General features: G+C 40.1%; 1 protein-coding gene and 1 non-coding gene across 4 annotated transcripts in view; both read left to right on the top strand.

The window, feature by feature from the left end:
- The first annotated feature begins 1,007 nt into the window (after positions 1 to 1,007).
- Fbxo3 (F-box protein 3) overlaps positions 1,008 to 17,174 on the top strand; it is a 31,237-nt gene continuing 15,070 nt past the window's right edge. For all 3 annotated transcript variants that reach the window (XM_048361720.1, XM_048361719.1, XM_048361721.1), the window contains exons 1-5: positions 1,008 to 1,139; positions 5,970 to 6,059; positions 8,968 to 9,131; positions 16,126 to 16,240; positions 16,673 to 16,877. In XM_048361720.1, the coding sequence (XP_048217677.1) occupies positions 1,033 to 1,139; positions 5,970 to 6,059; positions 8,968 to 9,131; positions 16,126 to 16,240; positions 16,673 to 16,877 (681 nt within the window). In that variant the 5' untranslated portion in view covers positions 1,008 to 1,032. The remainder of the gene's footprint in view (positions 1,140 to 5,969; positions 6,060 to 8,967; positions 9,132 to 16,125; positions 16,241 to 16,672; positions 16,878 to 17,174) is intronic.
- On the top strand, positions 13,816 to 13,952 carry LOC125362792. The gene has a single exon (XR_007213104.1). It is a non-coding gene; the product is annotated as a small Cajal body-specific RNA 21 (non-coding RNA).

Genomic DNA, 17,174 nt, shown 5'->3' with positions numbered 1-17,174 from the left:
ATCTAATAAATATATGTATAAATACTATGTGGGTTAGAGGCTGTTTTACTGCACAGAAGTTGGGGTTACCCTCTGTATATCACCTTTATAATAAAAAAGAGAAAAAAGTAGGGGCTATTAATATTAAAACCATTGTGAATGGAGAAAAGGGACTTGGGGAGACTAAGGGAGAGGAAATTTTGCTTTTCCAAATCGTTAAGGGACACCTCTAGTATTTGTAAATTGCTGGGGAATGAACGTTTATTGTCTATCTAGCCAAGCACTTTACACGAAGGCTTATACATCATCTTGGCAAAAGCTGCAGAACAGCCATCTTTTGGCCTCAAGTTTTATACTCCCTCTGGGCACCTCAGCTCTTCACAACCCCTTGGAATGTCAATTTAATAAATAACCTATTTAACTATCCACACTTCCCCTTGTCTTTATAGGCTGAAAGCTATCCACAGCAATTGAAAAACAGCCTCTAATACACACTGTCAACGTGTTGCTTCGGGTGTGGCGGTGTGTGGTAAAGTAATCCCCCCAAAAGATCCTTCCTCAGTTAAGGAGACTTCCTTCCCCAGCATCTGGCTGTTTCCGCCTTGCTCCCACTGAGCGCACAAGGCAGGGAGCAGTCCCGGGTTGTGGGCGGGGCACGCGGAACTAAACAGGAAAGGGGTTCCTGGCTGGGAAAACGCAGAGGAGTCAAGAGTGCCGAGGAATTAGAGTGAGATTTGGGAAGAGGCACTGCGGACTCGCGGTGTGAACACGCGTAGGACCGGCAGGTTTTGGAGCCGAAATGCTAGGAGAGAGCAACGGAGCGTGCGGTCTGCAGAACCTGACCACCGCAGGTTGCCCCGGCAGGACGGGAACCCGGAAAGGACATCAGGCAGCGCCAGGGGGCGGGGCCTCCGGATGGGCGGGCGGGGCCTCCGGGCGGTTACATAACAAACCTGTGTGAGCGCCCCCGCGAGCGTTTCCGACAGCGGCGGCCGAGGCTGCGGCGGCGGGGGCGGGGTAGGGGCGGGGCCAGGCTGCATCGGGCTAGGCAAGATGGCGGCTATGGAGGCTGAGACGGCAATGACGATGACCCTGGAATCGCTGCCCACAGATCCGCTGCTTCTTATCTTATCCTTCTTGGACTACCGGGACCTAATCAAGTAATGGGGCAGTGCGTTTGGCAGGGGTGGGGACCAGAGGCGTCGGCCTGGCGGGACGGGAGGAAGCTGGGCCCTCAGAGTGGACCTTGGCGCCCTGCGGCAGCTTGGAAGGTGACACCGGGTCTGTCCTCGTCCTGTTAGCGCCGTCGCCCCGGAGCGGGGGAAGACGGGGACCCGGAGGACCTGGCTCGGGGGTCTCCTTTCCCATCTAGGCCTCAGGCCTTAGCGAGGCCCGGTTACCCCGAAGGGAGTTAGTGCTGCCCCCGCCCCCCACCCCGGCCGCGCCTGCGGAACCCGCGGCTCCCGGCCCGTCCCCGCCCGGGACGCCCGGAATAAACCCCTGCCCTAGCGGGTTCTGGTGACTGCTGGGCCCCAGGCCTGGGATCCAGCCCCGGCGGCGTGGGCAGGTCGACACGCGCCCGCGGGAGGCGGGGGGGAGGGGAACCCCTGAGCCCGCCCGTGTGTCACCCCGCTTCGGGACCGCCCGCGGGGGCCCCCCTGTGTCACTTGTATGTCTGAGAACCGTTTGACTCTCCGCCCTGCCCTTCCTCGTGATGGGGTGGTGGATTTAGGTGTGTGGGTACTGACTTCCGGTGAGGTGATGTGGTGATACAGGTGATGGATTGCCATAAAGCGCTGGGTTTCTGGGGGGAAAAAAACCCAAAAACCAAAAACAAAATACACCGGCTAATGTAGACTAGTTCTTTTCATAGATTGGGGCCACACGGGGTGGTGTGTCTGTCCGCCTTCCCGGCCCCACCTTATGTGTCAGGATTGTTTACCTCCTTGACAACATGGCTCTGAGTTTTCTGTGCTACCGGGTATCTTTGCAGAGCAGGCGGGTAGAAAAAAAAATCAAGCCTTTTGATCACCCATCTTTTCCCGTGTTAATTAGGGTTCCTTACAGAAATATAAATTTCTCTGAATTACAGATGATGGTTTGTTGACCCAAGTGTTGACAGAGAAACCCTTCAGTATCTTGCAGCTGCTTGCCAGCACTTATTTATTTAGAAAACACGTATGTTTTTTCCTACTCTGTCTATTAAAGCAGAGAAAAAAAATTTTTGCCAGACACCTGGTGGCTCAGATCTAAGGATTGTGGTTCGAATCCAGCCCAGGCAGAAAAGTCCATGAGACTCATATCCAGTAAACTACTCAGAAAAAGCCAGAAGTGGTGCTGTGGCTCAAGTGGTAGAGCAATAGTCTTGAGCACAAAGAGGCTCAGGGATAGTGCCCAAGCCCTGAGTTCAAGCCCTGGGATCTGCAAACAACAAAAAACACCTTTTTTTTTTTTTGCCAGTCCTGGGCCTTGAACTCAGGGCCTGAGCACTGTCCCTGGCTTCCTTTTGCTCAAGGGTAGCACTTTGCCACTTGAGCCACAGTGCCACTTCTGGCCGTTTTTCTATATGTGTGGTGCTGAGGAATTGAACCCAGGGCTTCATATATACCAGACAAGCACTCTTGTCACTAAGCCATATTCCCAGCCCAAAACACAACACACCTTTTTTTTTTTTTTAAAGGAAAGGATGTTTCAGTTCAAACTTTTTTATTGGAAATATTCTGTTGCTCTGAACTCTTTCTATTTAGGGCCCTCTTCCATTGTCCCCACCCCCCACGTCTGATATTTGCTGACAGAGTGATTTTCCCAAAATATATCTGACATCTCCTTAAAAACCTGTGATACTCCTTGTTTACAGATTGGACATTAAACTTTGAGACTCTTATCATCTTGTTTTTTACTCTAAGGCCCTTCAAGCCTTATTTCTCCTCCACTATCATTTGTGCACAGTCCAGCCTAGCCAAATCTGACTTTACTCAACATACCACACACATTTACACTTATTTAAGTTCAACCTTGCGCTTGTAAACCTTGCTTCCCTCTTCCCTACCTGGCATGGTGAATTCCTTTAAGATGCTAACTCTGTACCTTCTTCCTCCTTTTGTGGAATTTATTTGCCATACTGGGCAGATTGTACATCTCTGCAATGTAAGGACTGTTCTGTTTGGTTTTGTGCTCATCAAGTATTCAATAGATTTGTTTTTGGTGAGACTGGAGTTTGAACGAAGGGCTTATGTTTGCTTGGTAGGCACTCTACCACTTGAGCCATACCTCTAGCTCTTAGTTCTTTTTTTCCCCCTCCCTAATTGTTTTTCTGCTTTTTGAGTGCCTGTTCTGTACCTGGTAAATGGTAAGGATTAGTGAAGAAGGCAGATAAAGTCTCTCTCAAATAGTTTACAGACTCATAGTTAAGATGATGGAAAGACAAGTGCTTAACAAGAGACACTAAGTGTGATGAACAAAGTAGATGCTCTGTTAAGGAGTGGGGACTGAGGAACTTCCAATCACAGTGGAAGGAGCTGCCATATATGCAGCACAGCATAGTACACGTCTCACACAGTGAACGATGCATTTAGTCTGCTGGGACTGTTCAAGAGCATAGCCTGTTGGAGATTCTAGAATGTTGGTATGGCTGGATATGAGTGTCTAGATACAAGGAGTGACTTACAGGCAAACTTGCTTGAGGTCAGGCAGGTAGGGACATGTAGGACCTTGTAAGCTAAGGTGGGGACAACAGATTGTATTTTAAATGCTTTAGGTAGTAATCATAATTTTAAGTTGAATTGACATGACTTCTCCATAAGTATCTGTGAAAATCAATAGAATTGAATACACATGAGTATCATTTGCAGTCGTATTTAGTATACTGTAGCTTCTTTCTGCATAGTACCATTCATTCAGCCTTAACTTGTGTCCAGCCATTACTAAGTCCTCATAGTTTGGGTACACATATAGGCAACTGTGTTGAGCACATTACTCAATTGTGTTGGATTGGAATAATCCATTGGGATCTTGTAATATCAGTGGCAAAGTTTGAATCTGAAATAGCATGACTTTTCTTCGCTAGAGTGGTTTATTGTATACCGTTTGTATTTGCACTGTTTCTCAATATCACCTGTGACACTTTGTTAAACATAGAAATGCCTGAGGTATAGATCTTACTCAAGCTAATTGAAGTCAGTCTCTACAACAGTAGTTTTCAACCTCCATATGCATTTGGTGTTTGTTCTACATTCTCTTCTGCTTAACTGCAGAGGCAGTAGAGAAAGAAGAATCAAGAAGAGAGGAAATAAAACCTGAATTTATAAAATAAGAGATTCTTAGGTTTACAAAATGTAGTTTGAGTATGCTGTTTCTATAAAATCTGAAAACCAAAGCCTACCTTGTGAATACATCCTGCCCATGGCCTTGACCCCCTGTGACTGAAGATTCTGTTGCCCCAGTGAGATCATTGACTACTTTCTGTGACTTGTGATTGGTTCCTTTTCTGAATGATTAGAAATGTGCTTTCCTAGGCAGGCACTCATGCCTGTAATCCTAAGTAGTCAGGAGGCTGAGTTATTAGAATCCTGGTTTGAAGCCAACTTGGGCAGATGAATTCAAGAGACTCTTACTCCCAATGAACTAGCAAAAAGACCTAAGTGGGAGTGTAGCTCAAATAGTAGAGTGCCAGCCCTGAGTAGAAAAAGCTAAACAAGAGCATCAGGCCCTGAGTTTAACCACAGTAGGGACGGACACACACACACACACACACACACACACACACACACACACACACACACACACACACACACACCCCCACAGTAGGGACGGACACACACACACACACACACACCACCACCACCACCACCACCACCACCCCCCCCCGAGGAATCTGTTTTCCTAATTTTAGGCTGATTCTCTTTGCAATTTTTATGCAGAGTAACATAGTATTGAACATAAGTATGTTTGAAATTTCAATACAGTACAAAATATATAGAATATTATTTACATCTAATATTTCATAATTTGGGATAGTCAATAATTTGTATAGCCACAAATGTTATATTCAAAGTATAATGATATAGATACGCATGCTTGGGGAGGGTGGCAATCAGTCTTGGGGATTGAATTTAGGGCCTGGATGCTCTCCCTAAGGTTTTATGCTCAATGCTAGTGCTCTTTCTTCCACTTGAGCGCAAAAGTTGAGCACAGCTCCACTTATGGCTTTTTGATGGTGAATTGGAGATAAGAGTCTCACATACTTTTGCCCAGGCTGACTTTGAGCTATGATCCTGATCCTCAGATCTCAGCCTACTGAGTAGCTAGGATTATAGGCATGATCCAACAGTGTCCAGGAAGATATGTTTTTAAGTGGACACTTTCAATGAAAATGTGTTTTGGGTTGTAGTACTTTAATCCTTTAAGAGAAAATTAGAAAAAATGGAACAAGATGCTAATGTATTTAGAAATATATGTTGAAGATATTAGAAAGAAACAAAACTTGAAAACATATATTCCTTTATGTGGAGTTATAAGTGTAGGAAAACTCCCTGATTTGAGCTTCACTGTATATCTGTGTTGTAGACCTTGTGAAATTATAATTGTAGAGATTTCAGGATTTGTGAACTGAAAATAATTAAAAATGTACTTCGCACAAGGTAGTTATATTAGCTAACACATTGAATGCATTTTAGAAAATATTGTGGTAGTGAATTGGAGATAAGTAAAAAGAAACAAAATTTAACCTTTCTTTGCCAGTTCTGGGGCTTGAACTCAAGGCCTAAGCACTGTCTCTGGCTTCTTTTTGCTCAAGGCAGCACTTACCACTTGAGCCACAGTGCCACTTCTGGCTTTTTCTGTTTAAGTGGTACTGAGGAATCAAACCCAGGGCTTCATGCATGCTAGGCAAGAACTCTTACCATTAAGCCATATTCCCAGCCCTTAACCTTATTTTTACTTGTAACTTCTTAATTTTCTCTTATACTAATTGTGAATCTGGTTACTGCCAGCTGTGGCTATGTCAGTCGAAGACTTAACCAGCTATCAACTCATGATCCGTTATGGAGAAGACATTGCAAAAAATACTGGCTGATATCTGAGTAAGTAGTTATACTGTGTATTTTGTGTGCATGGAAAGGGGTGGATGAATTTCTTTAGACTAAATTTTAACTTCATGTTTTTCATTGATACACAGTAATTTGTACATACTGTGAATTAAATGTCATACTTTATACATATATAATGTATAGTGGTTTTATCAGATTAACCTTTCTGTGAGTTAACTAAGATGAACATTTCTGTCTTCTTAAACTTTATGTTGGGAACCTTCCAACGCCTCTTACTTCTTATAAAAATATATTATAAAATATAGAATGAATTGTTGTATACTATAATTCTATATGCTGTAGATAATTAGAACTCTTTCCTACTATTTAATACTATGTTAGCAGCTGTTGACCCTCCTCCCTCCCTTTCCTAGCCTTCTTGGATACTGCTAGTCTATCCTGACATTTCTTTCTAACCCTGGTCTCTATCTCCTTTTTAGGCTCTCTTTACATCTACCAGTAAATGTTGGTACTCTCTATTCTTAGGCCGTTCCTGTTTACCTTCATGAGTGCTACTTGCCACGTTTAGAGCCACTACCCCAGTCCCTCCCTTTCACATTCCCAGTGGGCTCCAGGCTTGTTGTCACAACTGTCTACTGTAGGACATTTCTATTGGCCATATGTTTCAGCTGGGTTCAGCAAATGCTAACAGATTTGCCAGAATAAAGTGAAAATGACAGACACTTAGGGTGTGAATGTTAGGAATATTATCTTTTCTTAGACTGTGGGATGTCAGCTTGAGACTGAAATTGGTAAAGTGCGAAGTGAAAGTTTAAGTACTATTGTTAAAAGCTGCCAGCTTTAGTTCTGTCAAACATTGGGAAGAGGAAGAATGGAGAAGGAAGAGTTCTGAGTATTGCTGTGTCCTCACTTTTCATTTTGTAGTGTCAGCAGGTACATGTTAAATGAATAAATCCAGTATCAGATGTATAAGCATTTAGAATTACAGAAATAACTTCCATAAATAGCTCATATTTCATTAGTTTGGGCTTAGAACTAGAGACTGTTTTTGTTCTGTTTTATTTTGTTTTTTAACTGCAAGGCTTTTAGTTTTTATGCTACTGGAGATTGAATGATTGCCTTACTAGAAAAATCTGTCAATGATCTACATTGCCAGCCCAGTTCTTGGGTGCTATTTAGTTTTGATAATATGTGCATATATTATTTAGATTAATTAAAAATATTCTCTTCCTCCTTACCCCTCCCCTGCCCCAAATCCTCTGTTTGAGCCCTACATGGTGGTATATATCTATAGTCCCAGCATTTGGGAGGCAGAGGCAGAAGGCCAAACTGAAATTCTATCGCAAAATAACACGAACAAATTTGTTGTGGATTTGTTGTTTCTCAATATCTAAACATTCTTCTGCTTTCCTAGTCTTCGTGGCAGCACCATCCATCCAGGTGTTACAGCCAGAATTGGGAGTCACTCATTCTAGCTCTTGCTCTGTATCAATTACTGAGCCTTCCTGATTTATGTTTCTGAATATTTCTCATCTTGCTATTTTTACCTAGCTACTACAGCCTTAGTTCCATTGGTTACAGTTCATCAGGAATACTGCAAAACTTTCCAAACCTCTCTCTAATGCCTCATTTACTCACCTTAAATCTACCTTTCCATTCCATACCATACCATACCATACCATACCATACCATACCTCTTTCAACTTTCCTATTAAAACCTTTCATAGCACTATTTCCTTTAGGAGGAAGTTCAAGCTTATTCATATGTTATCTTAAAGTCAGCTTTGGCTGCTTTTTTTTTCTACCACTTTGGACTTAAATTTATGCTTTATTATAAGATTTTTGAGGCCAAAAATAGTACCTTGCTGGAGGTATAGCTCAAGAGGTAGAGCACCTTGCTGGAGGTGTGGCTCAAGAGGTAGACCACCTTTCCCAGCAAGAGCAAAACCCAATACTTCAAAAAATAAGTGTCTTAAAAAAAATGTTTTCAGGGGCTGGGGATATAGCCTAGCGGCAAGAGTGCCTGCCTCGGATACACGAGGCCCTAGGTTCGATTCCCCAGCACCACATATACAGAAAACGGCCAGAAGCGGCGCTGTGGCTCAAGTGGCAGAGTGCTAGCCTTGAGCGGGAAGAAGCCAGGGACAGTGCTCAGGCCCTGAGTCCAAGGTCCAGGACTGGCAAAAAAAAAAAAAAAAAAATGTTTTCAGTGGCTAAGTAGACAATAAATGTGAAGTTGTACCAAATAAAAATGTCACACAATTGTCTTGATACTTTATGATTGTCTGGCTAATCCAATGTAGTTGTGCTAGATTAATATTATATCATTAGGCTGCTCTCTAAAATAGAACTATGTGTACCTTTATGTATACCTTTAAAATTTTAATAATTGGGTGGACACTGGTGGCTCATGCCTGTAAATCCTAGCTACTCAGGAGGCTGAGTTTTGAGAACTGTGGTTTGAAGCTAGCCCCATTAGGAAAGTCCATGAGATCTTATCTCTCATTAACCATCAGAAAACTGAGAATGGCATTGTGGATCAAAGTAGTAGAGTGCCAGCCTTGAGCACAAAAGCTCAGGGACAGCACCCAGGATATCCGAGTTGAAACCTCATTACCAACCAAAAAAGAAAATTATAATTGGTATATTTTTAGCAGTAAGTTAAAACTTGAACCCCCATGCTGTTCACATTATAAATTTTATTAAGGAGCAGAAACTTAGAAAACTAAGTAGAAAGTAAGAAAATAAATGACACTTAATTCCACTAGTTAGTAACTGCTGCTAAAGTTGCTGATGTCTATATCACTTCTGGCTATCTAGCCTCCCTTTGTGGCTGAAATAAGCAAAAGAGAAGGCAAAGAAACCAAAATACCCAATAAAGTATATTGTTAAGTGTTAAAAATATGTGCTTTTTCAAATATCTTTTAAATAATTTTTGTAGGGAAGAGAAAACACGGAAGCGTCAGTGCTGGAAATCTATCTTCATAGACACTTATTGTGATGTAGGAAGATACATTGATCATTATGCTGCTATTAAAAAGGCCTGGGACGACCTCAAAAAGTATTTGGAGCCCCGCTGTCCTCGGATGGTTATGTCTCTGAAAGGTACTGGAAATAAAATGTCATCCTCCCCGTTTTACTTACTGCTAGTATAGATAGTACAATATATAGATTAATTTAAGTAACTTAGAATCACTGTCATGTGTGCACCTACGCGAATTTAGCCTTGTTGTTTAGTCTCCGTTTCATTCATTTCCACTCTGATCATTTTTACTAATTTTGGGTTTCACTTCTGAGGCTTATCATAAGGTTACTTATTTGGAATCTCTCTGATTTTTTAAGTAAGGACTTGTAGCTATAAACTTCCCTCTCCTAACTGCCTGCCACACACTGGTATGTTTTATTTTATTTTTTAATTAATTCTTCAAGGACCCATTGACCATTCAGATGTATATCAATCTTCATGTGTTTATGTTGTTTCTATAGTTTTTCTTGCGACTGATGTCTAATTTTGTTCAATTGTGATCTGGTAAGATACAAGAAAAGAACTTGTATTTTTAAGACTTGCTTTATGGGGTAAAATGTTATTGTTTTCAACCTTGTCTTTATTTAATTCACCATTTTTTGGCCAAAGAAGCAGAACCCCAATTTTGCTTAAAGGACCTTTGATCATTTTTTCTTAGCCTTGGCACCCACATGGTTATTTATTCAAAGAGGAAGTGGAAATTTTATCTTTTTGCCAGTCCTGGGGCTTGAACTCAGGGCCTGGACACTGTCCCAGAGCTTCTTTTGCTCAAGAATAGCACTCTACCACTTGAGCCACAGCACTACTTCTGGCTTTTTCTGTTTATGTGGTACTGAGGAATTGAACCCAGGGCTTCATGCATGCTAAGCAAGCACTCTTAAGCCACATTTCCAGCCCTTTATATTTATTTTTTATGTACAGAAACAACTGATGCCACAAAGATTGCTTGAGAATACCTATCATGATCTCTTCTTGAAAGGTTTTGTTTTCTGTGGTGCTAGAGATCAAACACATAAATCAAACACATGCTACCACCGAGTTATACCATAGCCTTAAAGATTTTCTAGTTATTTATCTTCATAATACTTGGGTTGAACACAGTGCCTCCAGGAGATTTCTATTTTTCAAATTTATATAAATTGTATGATTGTGTATTGTTTTTGTGTGTTTTGGTTGTGAGAATCAACTGTATGGTATGTAATAGTTTTCCTGTTTTTGTTGCAGTATAGTTCCATTACATGAGTATAGTGTGTACATTTGTAATTTTTTTCTAGTTCCGATTGTTATAGTAGTGCTATAAATTTACTGTAGAGTTTTTTGATGCATGAGCATATTCCTATCAGGCAGATCTAGGATTGGGTTTTCTAGGTTATAGAATATACTTATATTAGACTTCAAAAGATACTGGCAATTTTTAAAAGTAGTTCGGTTAGCTTACATTCTACCAGTACTTCAATGTTGACTCCTTTAAAATTTGATTTTAGTCTTAGTAGGGAAAAAACATTGATTTAATTTGCACTTTACTGAGGTGGTAGGAGAATGATAGCTGTTTTTCCAACTTTGCCATCCTTCCATGTCACTTATTTCTTTTCCTTGCTTTATAAAAGCTCTGGGTAAGGTCCTCAATGTTGTGTTGGGTAGAAGTAATGGTAGTGTAAGTCTTTAACTTCGTCATTATTATGGTAAAGCTTCCTACATTTTACCTTTAACTATGAAGCTTGCTCTAGAATTTTTGTTAGCTATTCTTTTGCTTTCATTTTTTGAGACAGGTATCCCAATGTAGCATAAGCTACCCTTGAACTTTCTTCTCAGCCTGTCAAGTCTTGAGATTAAAGGCATGTGAACACCATATTCAGATAGATTTTCTTTTTTGAAAAAGAACTTGAACTGGGCCTCGAATTCTTGGTCAGCTTTTTTGCTTGAGCTGGTGTTTTGCCTCTTGAGCCATAGTTTCAGTTCTAGCTTTTTGTTAATTAATTAGAGATAAGAGTTGTGAAGATTTGCTTGCCTAGGCTTGCTTTGAACTGAGATCCTCGGAGCTCAGTCTCCTGCGTAGCAAGGATTATAGGTGTAAACCACTGACACCTGGCCAATAATTGAATTTTATCAAATAATCTCATCTTCGTTATGATTATCATATGATTTTTCTCTGTTATTCTGTTGTGTGGTAATTAAATTGATTTTCTGAAGACTTAACAAAAACAGCATTCCTAAAATTAATTTATTTTTATTATAATACATTACTTTTAATGTATTAATTTACTGGTGCTTTGGGGGTCTTTTTAATGAATACTTTTTGAGAGAGTTTGGTCTGTAATTTTCCTTTCTTGCAATGTTCCTATCAGGTTTTGGTATCAAGATGATGCGGGCCTAATAAAACAAGTGAGGAAGTGTTGCCTCTTTTTCTGTTTCCTGGAAGAGTTTATGTAAGCTCAGTCTTATTTCTTGCTTAAATGATTTGTAGAACATGCTACCAAGCCAAATTGAACCTGCAGTTTTCATTATGGGAAGGATTTTAATTAGGGATTCGATTTCTTTTTAGCTATAGTCATTCAGGACTTCTGTTTATTCTTATGTCAATCCTTTCTTTTCCCCTCCCTCTTTCCCTCCCTTCCTCCTTTCTTTCTTTCTTTCTTGCCTTCTTTCTTTGTGTGTATGAACTTGAGGCCTGGGTGCTGTTTTTGAGCATTTTTTGCTCAAAGCTAGCACTCTGCTCCTTGAGCCACAGTTCCTCTTTTAGCTTTTTGGTGGGTAATTGGAAAGAAGGGTCTCATGGACTTTCCTGCCCAGGCAGGCTTAGAACTGTGATTCTCAGATCTCAGCCTCCTGAGCTATGGTTACAGATACGATTTACAGGCACCTATGTCAGTCTTAATACATGTTTACCCACTGACTTGTCTACTTCATCTACATTTTCAAATTTGTTGGCACGAAATATTTTAAATCTTTTATCTTGTTAATGTTTATTAATTTGTAGTGATACCACTTTTTCCACTTCTGGTAATAGTTATTTGTATTTTCTTTCTATTTTTCTTACTGTGTCTTGTCAAGTAAGGGTAAATCAGATCTTTTAAAACTCTGGGTTTTTTTTAATCCATCTATTCTATTTAAATGTTATTTATTTTTTCCCATGCCTTCACTTTTAGTTGATAATTTTTCTCCTCTGACTTGAGATGATTGCTTAGATCAGATATTTTTTCCCTCTCCTGATGCATTTAGTTCATTAGTGTATTAGTTTATCTCACATGTTTTAAGATGTTGTATTTTTATTACCATGCACCATGCAAAAGTGTTTCAATGATTTCATTTTGCTTTTAGACAAGGTCTTGCTAAGTAGACCAGGCTAGTACTCACTGTGAAGCCCTGGCTACCCTCAAACTCATGATCCTCCTGCTTTTATAAACTCTTGAGTGTTGGAATTGCAGGCATGCTCAGGTCTCAAAAAATATTTTCTGATTTTTTTTTTTGTGTCTGTTGTGGGGTTTGAACTCAGGGCCTAGGAGCTCTTCTTGTTTAGGGCTCCTACCACTTGGAGCCACAGCACCACTGCCAGTTTTCTGGAGGCTAATTGGAGATAAGAGTCTCACAGACTTTCTGACCCAGGCTGGCTTTGAACTGTGATCCTTAGATCTCAGCCTCCTGAGTAGCTAGGATTATAGGCACTGATTTATTTTTTAACCCATGAATTGTATATAAATGTATTGCTTGATTTCCTAACATTTGAAGCTTTTTTTTTTGTAATCCTCTAAAGTAGTTTCTATTTTAGTTTCTTTGTGATGAGAGAATATACTCTGTATGTCTTCTATCATTTAAAAATTATTTTGGCCAGGAAGTGGTGGCTCATGCCTATAATCCTTGCTAATTAGAAGGCTGAGAATTGAGGATTGCCATTCCAAGCTAGCCTGAGTAGGAAAGTCTGTGAAACTCTTATATCCAATTAACCACTAAAAAGCCTGAAGTGGAGCTGTGGCTCAAGTGGTAGAGTGCTAGCTTTGAGTGGAAAAAGCAAAGGCACTCAGGCCCTGAGTTAATAAAGCCCTAGTACCAGCACACAAAAAAAGAAAAGTTGTTATATCGTTTAGCATATGACTTTTTTTTAGTAATTGTTATACGTATACTTGATAACAATGTATATTTTATAACTATTGAGTAGTATTATATGATTGAGTAAAAGTTATTTATCTGATCTTTGACACCCTTATTGGTACCTTCTTGGTCTATTGTGTCTGTTCCTCACAGAGAGAGATAGGTTAGGATCTCTTAACCTGAGTTCTCAGGTAGTCCCCAGGCCTTTCATTTCCTGATGTATAAAACCTAATTCAATTTTCTCTCATTGAGTATAGGTGGATTCTACTCCTGTGATTAGGTTCTATTATATGGAAAAGGCAAAGAGGTTTTGTATATGTAATTAAAGTCTAAGTAATTTGAATATTGGTTCATCCCTAATCAAAAGGAAAATTATCTTCAGTAGGCTTTATGGGAGTGTGTTCCCTACTGACTTTGGATAAACAAGCTGGTCTGTTGTTAAGGACCACTTAGGGAATGGTGGGTGGCCCATAGGCATTGATTACCTCAAATGCACAATTTATTAGGAATCAGATTTACCAATAGATTAAACTGGAAGAAATCCCAAGCAAAAGTTGTGTAGGATGAGCAGCAGTTTCAGTTTACATAAGATTTCAGTCTTATGATACATAGACATAGGATCCAGTTGAGTCATACCTGAACTTCTGACTCACAGAAATAAATAATACATCTGCATCCTGGCTCAATTTCCTTGGGAGATGGGCTCAGCCTCCTCACCTCCCCTCAGCTGAGCCTACAGTAAAGGGGCCAGGTGTCTGTCAAAGTGGGAAAGGTGCTTAAGAAAACCTTGCCCCATTCAAGCTGGCCTCACACTTACTTAAATGAAATTAAAGGGCTGAAAATATGGCCTAGTGGCTTCATACACATAAAGCTGTGGGTTCTATTCCTCAGTACCACATAAAGAAAAAGCCAGAAGTGGCACTGTGGCTCAAGTGGTAGAGTGCTAGCCTTGAGCAAAAAGAAGCCAGGAACAGTGCTCAGGCCCTGAGTTCAGGCCCCAGGAGTAGCAAAAATAAGTAAATAAAATAAAATAGCCAGGCACTAGTGGCTCACACCTATTATCCTAGCTACTCAGAAGGTTGAGACCTTAGAATTGTGGTTCAAAGCCAGCTTGAGCAAGAAAGTCCATGAGACCCTTATCCCTAGTTAGCCACCAGAAAAGCCAGATGTGCAGCAGTGGCTCACTAGCCTTGAGCATAAAAGTCCAGGGATGATGCCCCTGGACTGGCGCACCCCCCCCCAAAAAAAAGTACTGAGGGTTATTTTAAGCTGTTAATATTGTAGCAGTAAAATTTATGAATCTGCTTTCTTGTATATATGTCTTTTGCCATTTTAGTTCTGTCACATTATATGTGTGGGTGTGTGGATGTGTATGCTGTGTTATTTAGATGCATGACATGAGAATAGTTGTATCTATATAGTACGTTTAGCTTTCTTGTCATTATAAATGTTTCCAGTATTAACTCTAATAAAGTTTTTGCTTTAGATTCTATCTCATTCATCTTTAGTTAACCCAATAAAGAAAGTAGGGTGGATATTGCATCTACTTTTAGATGTGTCATATATAATTTTGTGGGGTTTTTTTGTTTTGTTCTTTGCCTGGGGACTAAACCTAGGGCCTCATGAATGCGTAAGCATGACCTCTACCTTTGAGCTACATCCCTAGGCCCTTTGATGTGGTCTGTCAGACTATTTTGCCCATTCATATAGTATTTGCTAGTATATTTGTATATATTGTGTTCACTGTTTATTTACATTCATCTTGTGCTTCAATCCACCCCCTCCCTTATTTTTTCTAGTGATTATAGTTGAAAGTAAGACATGCAACTTTGACTTACTAAACTCTAATGTAAGTTAGTATGTTCATCACTCCCTACCAGGGATGGAAAACATTTTTTTCTGATAAAGGCCATTTGAATATTTATAACATCACTTTTTGGCCATACAAAAAAATTACCCATAAAGCGTTGCAGATAGCAACATGTTTGTACTGTCATTTATGTACCCAATGATTTGGCAGACCTTAGATGGCCCAAGGGCTGGACAGTTTTCACTCTTGTAAATAAGAGAATGTGAAAATGCCTTAATTCTCATGGTATCCCTCCTGCCTCTCACATTATAGTTCTTTTTGGAGGGAGGGTGCTGGGGTTGAACCGAGGGCCTCACATGTTAGGCAAGTGAGTTATATCCCAAGTCCTCTGACATTTCATGGTTTTTATTTTCAACATATTCCTGCAAACTTTATTATTTTTGATATATTTAACATTGTTTTAGATTTTTATTTAAGTTTTTTTCTGTTATCTTTTTATTCCTTCCTATAGCCTCATGTTCCTATCTGAAGAATTCCTTTCAGTATTTCCTTTCAAGAGGGATTGCTACTGTTGAATGTTGACTGGTTGGGTTTTTTTTCCCCCTTCCTCCCTTCTTACCTCCTTTCTTCCCTCCATTTTCTCTCTTCCCCCTGCCTCCTTCCTTTTCTTTACTGGCAACTGAAGCCAGGCCCTTGTACTTGCTAAGTACACACTCTCACTTGAGGTACACTCTCAGCCTTGCCAGATTTATTCCATCTACACTGTTGGAAGATGTATTCACTGGATATAAAATTCTAATCAGCAGTGATCATTCTTGTGACTTCTATTATTCTTGTTGAAAATTAAGATCTCAGCTATACTTGTAAGTTAATTATATGTTTTTCTCCTCTCTGACTCCTTTTAAGATTTCTATGTTTGATTTCATCCATTTTCCAGATATATCTAGATATGATTTTCTAATCATCCTCTATGGAGTTTACAGTGTTTCCCTATTGAGAGAAAAAATAAGGACTTTGCTTTTCTCTGGGCTTCAAATGACTTTCAGTTATTTTTTTTTCACCATAGCATTCTGCTTTGGACAGGACTCACTTGGCTGTGATCCTTGCACTGCTTAGCTGGTAGATGGTTAGATTTGAGGCTCAGTGTGTCTCATTCTCTGTCTGGTTTGCATTTGCAGAGGGTGCCCGTGAGGAAGACCTTGATGCGGTCGAAGCTCAAATTGGTTGTAAGCTTCCTGATGATTATCGGTGTTCATACCGTATCCACAATGGGCAGAAGTTAGTCGTTCCCGGGTAAGATGTTTGATATTTCTGTTGTTTTTAATGATGCAAATTATTTTCTTCTAGAAAGTACACAATCTATAATTATCCTTACTACATTACAAGAATATAGGACTTTCCCCTTCATCCTTATAGTGATCCAGAAAACAGTACCAATGGCTTGATTTAAGTTTTGCCAAAATAATTGTCTCAGTGTCATTTCCACTAACACATCTTTAGAATCAGAGTCTGGGTTCAGTGGCTCACAGTCCTAGGTACTCAGGAGAAGGAGATCAGTGGTTTGAATCCACTCCTGGCCAAAAAATTGTGAGACCTCATTGCAATGAAAAGTGCTAGACATAGGCATCCTGCTAATTATTACTATTAGGACATTGTCAGTATGAAATGTTGCATGGAAAAGATGAAGTTCAGATGTTTATTGGCATGTGTGTATTTTCTCCTCAGACTGTTGGGAAGCATGGCGCTGTCAAATCACTATCGTTCTGAAGATTTGTTAGATGTTGATACAGCTGCTGGGGGATTCCAGCAGAGACAGGGACTGAAGTACTGTCTCCCTTTAACGTTTTGCATCCATACTGGTTTGAGTCAGTACATAGCTGTGGAAGCTGCAGAGGGTAGAAACAAAAATGAAGTTTTCTACCAATGTCCAGTAAGTAGGAATGTGCTTAATTGTGGATTCAGGATGCTTTCTGATGGATCATATAAATGTGTGCATTTTCTTTCCAGTGATATAGAGTAAGTTTGGAGCATTATACATTTTAATTACTAAAGAGCTAATGTTCTTGTTTTAAGTATGGGATGCTAAAAGAAAATGTTACCTTTGGACAAACAGTGGGCACTGCTGTATAGATGGCAGGGAAAGCTGGCATTTCTGTGAAGACCTTTTAAGTTTAAGGAAAACTAATGAGTAACTTCTTATCAAAATAATTGTAAAATATTTACGGTT

Source organism: Perognathus longimembris, chromosome 13 (genome assembly GCF_023159225.1).
Source record: "Perognathus longimembris pacificus isolate PPM17 chromosome 13, ASM2315922v1, whole genome shotgun sequence".
In the NCBI taxonomy this organism is placed as follows: Eukaryota; Metazoa; Chordata; class Mammalia; order Rodentia; family Heteromyidae; genus Perognathus; species Perognathus longimembris.
The sequence above is the reverse complement of the archived record's forward strand: the minus strand, read 5'-3'. Positions and strand labels throughout refer to the sequence as shown.